The sequence below is a fragment of the Gekko japonicus genome, unplaced genomic scaffold, assembly GCF_001447785.1.
Source record: "Gekko japonicus isolate JY-2015 unplaced genomic scaffold, Gekko_japonicus_V1.1 scaffold2080, whole genome shotgun sequence".
NCBI classification, from domain to species: domain Eukaryota; kingdom Metazoa; phylum Chordata; class Lepidosauria; order Squamata; family Gekkonidae; genus Gekko; species Gekko japonicus.
This window is the reverse complement of record NW_015160896.1, coordinates 124,286-134,275: the sequence shown is the minus strand read 5'-3', so window position 1 is coordinate 134,275 and position 9,990 is coordinate 124,286. Positions and strand designations below refer to the sequence as shown.

General features: G+C 41.3%; 1 protein-coding gene across 1 annotated transcript in view; it reads left to right on the top strand.

Moving 5' to 3' along the window:
* Positions 1-9,990, top strand: part of DPP10 (dipeptidyl-peptidase 10 (inactive)) — a 240,468-nt gene that overhangs the window by 178,017 nt on the left and 52,461 nt on the right. The window contains exons 14-15 of the mRNA XM_015423766.1: positions 683-804; positions 3,537-3,584. Of these exons, the coding sequence (XP_015279252.1) occupies positions 683-804; positions 3,537-3,584 (170 nt within the window). The remainder of the gene's footprint in view (positions 1-682; positions 805-3,536; positions 3,585-9,990) is intronic.

The window sequence follows — 9,990 nt, the reverse complement described above, 5'->3', positions numbered from 1 at the left end:
TTAGCTGGAATTGCCACAGTGCCCCTGGTTCTGCTGGACACTCTACATGCACTTGTTCTGCAGGGCTTAGACCCCCCCCCCTTCAGTTTCTACTTCTACTTTTAAATTTCTCTGTTTTGACATCAGTCCTTGTTTTTGTGCATGTGTGGTTTCCCCACCATTTGGAAACAATGGAGTATGGGGGCACCTTCTTTGGAGGTCCATAGAATTAGACCCCATGGTCCAATATATTTGAAACTTGAGAGGTCTTTTCAGGAGAGGCACAAGAAGCTATGCTGGAAATTTGGTGCCTTTACCTAAAAAAAACCAGCCCCCCCCCCGACCCCTGGATACCCCCAGATAGATTTCCCTTTGACTGTAATGGTCTCATTGGGAGCAAAAGGAGGGGGGGATTCTGGAAAAAAAAACCCTCTGAATCCAAATACCATACTGGTATTGGAATTTGGGGTTTTTCAGGAATCCCAAATTTTGGGTTGGGTCCCATATATCTGAATCTGAAAAATCTTCAATTCTGTGTATGTGTGCACACCCTTATTCTTTACTGACTTCAGACACTGGTACAGGATATGTTGTTCTTAACAGTTCTGGAAAGTATGCACATGATCCAACTGCATAATGATGTATTTATTGAAAGCATATTAACTTAATGGTTACTTGCTCAATTTCCCCTCCACAACTACAGTGTGTCAACATTTGAACTACTGAATCGTCAGTGCCTTTCATGCAGTTTTATGAAAGATAACTGCACCTATTTCAATGCAAAGTTTAGCCCTACAAACAAGTATTTCATTCTGCAATGTAAAGGTAAGTCAGAATCCTCAATTTAACATTGAAAGTGTTCAGATCTTTTTAAACAGCACAATTTCAATTGTGTAAGACACTATTCTGTTCCAAGTGTTGTACAACAATAGAAAGGAAAGTTCCCTAATAAACCATACAGAATGCTATTTTGATACAGACAGACAGACAGCAGTTCATTAGTGATTCGTTATGTCATAGTGCTTCTTACATTCTTACATAAAGAGTAGAGATGCCTGAACTCCCACCGATTGAGATTATGCAGCAATTTGCCGACTCATTCATTTACCCAAAGTGCAGCTGAACGCCTAATTCAATCGCGCACACAATCCATTTTCATGCATGCACCTGTCATGCTGCTTTCTTATTAATAAAATAAAATTGAAAGTCCCATGATTAGGATCTCTTGTGGGTTTTAAAAAAACCCTTCAATCCTATTCCTATGCTACCACTTTAATGTGCAAAGTTTGTTTGTTTCTTGAAGCAAGGCTCCCAGAATTTACCTGGGTGGCATGGAGGGCAGGATGCTGCAGAAGCCTTATCTTGATAGTAGCACATGTGTAAAGGATCTAGGGGTCCTAATAGATCATGAACTGAACATGAGTCAGCAGTGTGATGTGGTAGCTGAAACGACAAATGCAATTTTTAGCTGTATCCACAGAAGTATAGAGTCCAGATCACACAAAGTGATAGTGTCACTTTAGTCTGCTCTGTTTAGAGAACTGTAGTCAGTTTTGGGCACCACAGTTTAAGAAGGATATTGATAAGCTGGAACGTGTCCAGAGGAGGGCAGCAAAGATGTTGAGGGGTCTGGAGACCGTCCTATGAGGAAAGGCTGAAGCAGATGGGTATGTTTAGCCGGGAGAGAATTGAGAGGTAATATGATATCTATTTTCAAGTATTTGAAGAGCTGCTATATAGAGGATGGAGCAGAGGTGTATTTTGTTATCCCAGAAGATCAGACCAGAACAAACAGGTTGAAATTAAATCAAAAGAATTTTGGGCTAAACATTAGGAAGAATTCCCTGACAGTTAGAGTAGTTCCCCAGTGGAACAGGCTTCTTTGGGAGGTGGTGGGCTCTTCTTTTGGGGGGGATTTACACAGAGTCTAGATGGCCACCTGACAGTAAGGATGATTCTATTAATTTAGGCGGATCATGAGGAAGGGCAGGAAGGGATGAGCCAGTGCTCTGCTGTTGTGGCCCTTTCTTATATGCCCAGGGTAATGCTGATTGCCACTTTGGGGTCAGGAAGGAATTTTCCTCCAGGCCAGATTGGTCCAGGGATCCTGGAGGTTTTTCGCATTTCTCAGGGCATAGAGCAGGCATCACTGGGGAGTATGGAGGAGCTAGCTGTGAGTTTCCTGCATTGTAAAGGGGGTTGGACTAGATGACCTTTGGGGTACCTGGAAGCTTGGGGTAGGACTGCCTGGGCAGACCAGAAGGATGATGCTCCATCTCCACCTGGACCACTGTTAGCCAGGCCCCTCTGTGGAGTCCGCAGTCAGTTATCTCAGCCTTCCCTCCCTCCCTTAATTTGTGGGTGTTGAAGGGGTTTGTGTGTGTGTGTGTGTTGGATGCATGGTTTGATGTTACATCACAACTTTGTGGTAGGCAGTTTGAGCTTTACCCCATCTAAGGAGTTTTCCTCCAACTGGAGGCCGGAGGAACGCTACTTGGGAAACGGTTGGATCTACCACACTGACTCTGTTGCCCTGGCTTTGCAGTAACAATACTGTATCTAAAACCTGTCTGTATAATTTGTGTTATGATGGTGCACACATATATATGAAGATGCTTCAGGCCACTTCTGACTGAAATTCTTAACAAACTACCTAAAAGTGGGTATACAACCACAGGAGGTAAGGTTAGTGTAAGCTGGCTTGTACTGATACCTCTGGTTGAATTTCCCCCGGCTTGGCTCACATTAATCTTTTCCCATGATTCATTCATATAAACTGGCTGTCCAATGCAGTGGCAAACCTTTTCCCCCAGAAGTATAATTTTCTACAGTAATTTTACTCCAGAGTAAGTCAAGACTTTCAGAGTAAGTATCCTGAGACTGCATTGTGACAAAGGCAACAAGAATAAAGTAAAAAAGAAGGAAGATGGTTGTTTGATGCTTTAGGCCATGATCCCATGCAGTCATATCTACACTCAGTTGAAACTTTCTTTGGTGTTTCTCTGCAGCAGCTGCAGCTGTCTGTCCATAGGGCCAACTTTCCTGTTAAGTGCTGGCAGCTGCTGCAGGACAAACTTCAAAGAATATCCAGTTAAGTGTTCTGTTATTTACATGTAAATGGCTCTGGCCTTGGATTGTAGAGGAAGTCACATTTCTTGTGCAGTCTTTGACAATCCTCAAACATCTTCCAAATGACTTTGAAAAGTGCTGAGTACTCTCCATTCTCTTTTGATCTAACAGTAGCTGCAGGTGCTCTGTACTTTTTTATAATCAGACTATTAATCGCTCTGTGTGTCAATTTCTCAACTGTAAAATTGAGATAATAATAATAGTGCCACAGACTTGTAGCATTCCCCATGAGACTATCCTATTGATGTGTCGGCATTATGGAGACTACTCATGTGCTTAGTATTAAGGCACATCTGTTAATTGTTTTGAGAATTGAGGGCAGAGCTGTTAATGCACATCCAAAGATTCTTGCTCTTTACTGAAGTACTGAATAAGCTGTATCAATAAATTTTATCTTTAATAACTATTGTGCTTTCTTCCTCTTATAGGACCTGATGTTCCAGTTGTCAGTGTGCACAGTACAAGTAATCCCGAAAGTAGGTCCCTTCGGAATGTTCTTGAGCCTTTCCCCTCTTTTTCTTTTTAAGTTTTTTTAAAAGAATTAATGTCTATAAACCCATCTTAATTACAGCCTAGCAGTAAATATGCCTGTAAGTGATAAGAATTGAGAGAAATTAATCAAGAGACTATAACATACCAGGGTTGACATTATACTATACGTATACCTCATATTAATACTTGAGCTAATTAGGTGGTACAGTGGCATGATCCCTTTCACTAACTAACTAACTATGCAAATTAAGTTTCTGTTACAGCAACTCTGGTGTATGTGTTAAAATACTTTAAAGCCATGATCCAATTATTTTGGATTAAAGTGATGCCTTCAGAATGCTGTTGGTCAAATTCACCCTATATGTGATAAACCAAATTCTACTTCTGCTTAAGCTTCTGCAGTCTAGTTCAATTTCTAAGAAATATACGGTATGTTCCTAAAAACTTGTGAGTCCCTAAGCAAAACAAAATAATACGTGGCTACCAAAGAATATGAAACTTGCCTTGAAATGTCAAAAAATAAATGTAAATATTTAATTTGAGCTACATTTCTCTCAGTAAATACTAAGTTTGATTGTTTATCAGATGAAGTATAATTAGTTTTATATGTTTCATGGAAGACAATATCTTGTCCAGAATTGGTTCTTCTAATAACTTCTTTGTGAACGTAATCACTCCAGTTCAGCTGGGGTGATGTATGTATAGAAGCTCCATGTTTTCATAAATCGATGGGGGAATTGTGTACATCTGCATGTATACTGTGTGTGAAATGACTGTAAACTAATGTTTTTACATATACCACACTTTCTCCAAGTAGCTCAGGACAGTGCACATGATCACTCTTCATCTCACAATAACCCTATGAGTGGTTTAGGCTGAGAATTAGTGGCCCAAGATCACCCTCTAAGGTTTGTGAGAATTGCAAGGGTGAGGATTTGAACCTGGCTCACTCTGGTATTGTGATGTGTGGCATGAATACATCTCACAAGTGTTGATCATTGCAAATATTAAACTACGTTCCATGGTGTGATATGTTTTCTGTCTCAGAACTCTAGCAGTTTCATATCCCATAAGTCATTGCAAGGTCCCTAAAGGAAGTTGTAGAAGCCACTGCTTTGAAAGGAGAACCATAGACTTAAAGTATCAAACTCATAGACCTAAAGTACCAAACTAAGCAGAGTCTTATGATCTCAGAAGTCTGTAACTCTACTTAGAAGGCTGTAATAAAAACATTGGTAGATAGTTTCTATTCCTTCAGATGCTTTAGAATAAAAAATATTTGCCTGCCAATACCCAAAGCCTTCTTCCCTGGGAATATATTACAACCTGTCTTCTTGCTGCAGCAGGTCAAAAAGATTACATGAAATTATCATGGAATTTTTAAGATATATTTCTGATGAAGTGGCAGACTACCAGCTGAAACACCCTTCCCCTTGAGGTTCCCCTGGCACCTGTTTTACAGTCTTCTACATGCCAGGCCAAAACATATTCTTTTATACAGGATTTTAATTCGGTATTTTATTTCACCAGCTTTTACCAGATCTGTTCTATGGATAGTTTTTATGCTGTTCATGTCCAATGGCTTGCTTGTAATAGCTTGTTGTTTTATGTTACACTATTTTAATTGTAAGCCACTTCAAGCAGAATGCTGAAGAGATGTCATAGAAATATTTTAAATGAATAAACTCAACATGCCAAATGAATGAGGTAATTAGTATAAACAAACAAATACATCACATAAAAACAGAAATCTTCCCATGATGGCTGCGTTATCTAGTTAAACTTAAACCTGAGCCTTTAGCTTTTACTGTGCACCATTCAGGAGGAATAATGAAGTGCTAGATTTAGTCCCCCACCACAGTTCCTCATAGCTAATCTGTGGGATCATATTACGGAGCTGTACATAGTAGTTGCTGTTGTAGATGTGCTCAGATTGATCAGTTTTGAGTACTTTTTTCTTGTTTGGATGCTGCTTGCAGGAAATGTCCTAGAAATTAAGTGCTGTTTTATACTCCTAATCCTAGGATATATTTATTGAGCTAAAATGGTAGTTCTGACATGCCAGACGGCTGTAATGCAACCTAATTATTATTTGTAGACATCCTGTGATGCACTAATTTACATTGTACTACTTCTTGGTGTGCTCTAGTTTCTTGTGAACTCATCTCAATGAGTGGAGGTCTGTCCCAGTAATCATTAGTCATACACATAAGGGAGTATCTTAATTTACACACTACATTATTATACTGATGAGAACAATCTGCTCCATGCAGATGAGCCCCATTTTGATAATTGAACTGTGCCTTTTAATTGCAGGGAAGATTCAAATGATCCCTTCTGCTTATCTTCACAATATTCTCTTTATAGCTCCACACTGTTGCTCATAGTCTTGGCAATAGTAAGGGTGCGTTCAGACGCGGCGTTTCAGCCGGCATACATTGTACCGGTTGGAACCGGTGCAGTTTATGCCGGCTGAAATGCGATCACACTTACCTCCAGTTTGCGGATCCCATCGCTGTATACCCGCTCACACGCTGCGGGCGTCGGCTTTTTTTTTAACTCAGTTTGAGCATGCGCATAGGCAGCCATTCACAGAATGGCGATCTTTGCGCATGCTCAAAACACCCCATGTTACATTTACCTTTAAAGTTTAAAGACCAAACTGGCCTCCTTGAAGTCCCGGACTCCTCCAAAACGCTACACTAAGGGCTTTTTTAAAAAAAAAAAACAACAAAAACAAATGCTCAGGGTGAAGCTTCGCCCAAGCGCACATCGCTCAGTTAAAAAAAATGGCGGGGGAAAATCGGAAGCCTCAGGCTTCCGAACGGAAGTGGCTAGACACCAGTGGAGAGCGATCAGACAGAGGAGTACAACAATTGCAACCGTTGTACTCAGGATACCACCACTTGAGGATCTAGTGGCAGAGTACAACAGTTTAAAGGCCTTTACAACGGTTAGGGACAGGAGGCAGATGTTCGCCGTGTGAATGCCGGTAAGTGCACCGGTTGGAACTAGCACCTATACCGTTGCAAAGCCCCCGTCTGAACGCACCGTAAGTGTAATAGTTTAATATTTGGAGGGGAAAATGTTCTGCTCTGATCCTTTTTAGAATTTTCATCTGCACGGTATAAAAGCAATATATTCTTTATATCATTCTGTTCAGCTCATTTTGGAAGGAAAAGACGCAGAAGGTCAAGATATTGTTTACTACCAAGAATAAAATCAGTGCAGAAGCAATAAAGAGTATTGAAGACTATGTATCTAATGTCCAAATGTACAGTTAGATAATCTCTTCCATTAATAAAGTGGAAATCACATGATTGAGTTTACTTCAATTCTTGTATTGAAATCAATGTTTACAAGAGTTTGGTTGGGTGCCCAGAATTATCATTTTAGGTAGTGTATCCTTTGTTGTCCTAAGTGAGAGGATTATTTTTTAAAAAATCTATTAATGGAGGAAGATTAGAAACTGAGAGAAAAACCAGTCAAATACACATAGATTAAAAATATTGCTTCAGACATTTCTCTGTAACATTTAGGGTTTACAGCTTTCTAGGTGAGGAAGTGGAACCATAGCAAGAGCTATGATTGTAAAGACAGTACTCCATGCATTGAATTATATTTTGTGTTTTTTAACACCAGCTCTTTCTCTGTTATAGAATTTGAGAGGAATTTGGTGTTACAAAGCATTACCAGGGAATTCCAGCATTTCTGCATGATAGACCAGACGAATAGTTTGGGTCAAAAAATACCACACTACAGATTTACTTCCAACAATCAAACCTTTTCTGCTATTGTCTGTGTGCGCATATGCAAGTTCTAAAGTATCACTTCAATTGATTTGATTCTTTGACATACTGCAAAAATATTCTCTTCCACATACATTTTCGCCTTCACTTTGTAAAGTTGTTACATGCATCCATATAGGTGGGGGAAGCTAAGAACCACATTGGGGCATGTCAACAATCTTGAAGAACACCAACGAAAAATGATATATGAGAACCAGTCAGCCACATTTTCTAGGACAATTCCATGAGATTCTGTTTCATGTATGTGGACCTTCCTTGAAAATTGTTATGTCAGAAAAAGTCATAAGAACATAAGAGAAGCCAATGGCCCATCCAGTCCAACACTCTGTCACACAGTGGCCAAAAATACTAGGTGCCATCAGGAGGTCCACCAGTGGGGCCAGGACACTAGAAGCCCTCCCACTGTTGCCCCCCTAAGCACCAAGAATACAGAGCATCACTTGCCCCAAACTGAGAGTTCCTATCTATACCTTGTGGCTAATAGCCACTGATGGACCTCTGCTCCATATGTTTATCCAGTTCCCTCTTGAAGCCGTCCATACTTGTAGCTTCCACCACCTCCTGTAGCAGTGAATTCCATGTGTTAATCACTCTTTGGGTGAAAAAGTACTTCCTTTTATCTGTTCTAACCTGACTGTTCAGCAATTTCATTGCGTGCCCATGAGTTATTGTATTATGAGAAAGGGAGAAAAATACTTTTTTCTCTACCTCCTCTATCCCATGCACAGGGCTATTTTTGGGCAGGAACGCACAGGAATGGAGTTCCGGCTGGCTCCTGAGTTGGCCACGCCCAGCAGGAGTTCATTAGCATAACAGGCCACACCCAACAGCAGAAACTCATTGGAATTGGCTACATTAGGGGTGTGTGGCCTAACATGCAAAGGAGTTCCTGCTACAAAAAAACCCCTGGGTTTTGACAACAAACAAGGTAAACAGAATAAGAAGCAAAAGGTGGGTGTGGCTGGATGACCACACTTCTGGTAACATGGGGGTATGACCTAATATGCAAATATCTGTACTATCAGGGGTGTGGCCTAATATATTAATGAGTTTCTGCTGTTGGGTATGGCTTATTATGCTAATGAGTTCCTGCTGGGCTTTTTCTACAAAAAGAGCCCTGCCCATGCATAATCTTATAAACCTTGATCATGTCACCCCTCATCCGTCGTTTCTCCAAGCTAAAGAGCCCCAAGTGTTTTAACCTTTCTTCATAGGGAAAGTGTTCCAACCCTTTTGTCATTCTAGTTGCCCTTTTCTGCACTTTTTCCAAAGCTATAATATCCTTTTTAAGGTGTGGTGACCAGAACTGTACACAGTACTCCAAATGAGGTTGCACCATCGCTTTATACAGGGGCATTATGATACTGGCTGATTTGTTTTCAATTTCCTTCCTAATAATCCTCAGCATAGCGTTGGCCTTTTTTATTGCAATTACACACTGTCTTGACATTTTCACTGATTTATCTACTACGACTCCAAGATCTCTCTTGGTCAGTCTCTGCCAGTTTGGACCCCTTCAACGTGTATTTATAGTTAGGGTTTTTGGCTCCAATGTGCATCACTTTGCACTTGGCTACATTGAACCCCATTTGCCACGTTGATGCACACTCGCCCATCCTCAACAGATCCCTTTGGAGTGCCTCACAATCCTTCCTGGTTCTCACCACCCTGAATAACTTTGTGTCATCTGCAAATTTAGCCACTTCACTGCTTACTTCTAACTCCAAACCATTAATAAACAAGTTAAAAAGCATCAGACCGAGTACTGATCCCTGTGGTACCCCACTGCTTACCACCCTCCACTGACAAAATTTCCCATTTATACTCACTCTCTGTTTCCTATTAATTAGCCAGTTTTTGATCCATAAAAGGACTTGTCCTTTTATCCCATGACTATTGAGCTTACTTAGGAGCCTTTGATGAGGAACTTTATCAAAAGCTTTCTGGAAGTCAATGTAAACAACATCTATTTAGTCCCCCTTGTCCACATGTTTGTTCACTCCCTCAAAGAACACTAACAGGTTAGTGAGACAAGATTGTGACGGCGGAGGTTCTAGCCGAGGTCAGGGCGTCGCTTTGAGCGGGTGCGAAGGAGTAGAACAATTAGTTGTCTTTCAGGTTCACATCTCAGAATGCCAGGAGTAGGAGAGAGTTCTGTAGGCTGCTTCTCCCCTCCTTTTATTGAGTAGAAACCCCGGGCACGTGTGTTGCCATCACTGCGCCCTTAACGGTTTCTCCCCCAATCGCTTCCTCACCGATGTGGAACACCTGTTTCAACTTTATTATTCATAATACACCTGTTTCCCACCCGCTTAAAGCCATTGCTCCCTGAAGCTCCTTCTAGCGGCTGCTCGATCCGGTCCGGGGGGTTGATTGCTGATTCCTCGCAGCTATCTTGGTACTGGGGTCGGGGTGTCCTCTTGGCGACCCTTGCTCGACCTGTTGCCTTGGTTACGGTATCTGGCCTTCCTTGCCCGTGTTTGCTGTCTCCTGCCTTCACCTGGGGTGATGGAGAGAGGGGTTCCTGACACACACACACCCTCAGCTCGTCCTGGGCTCCAGGGGAATCCTCGTACATCCG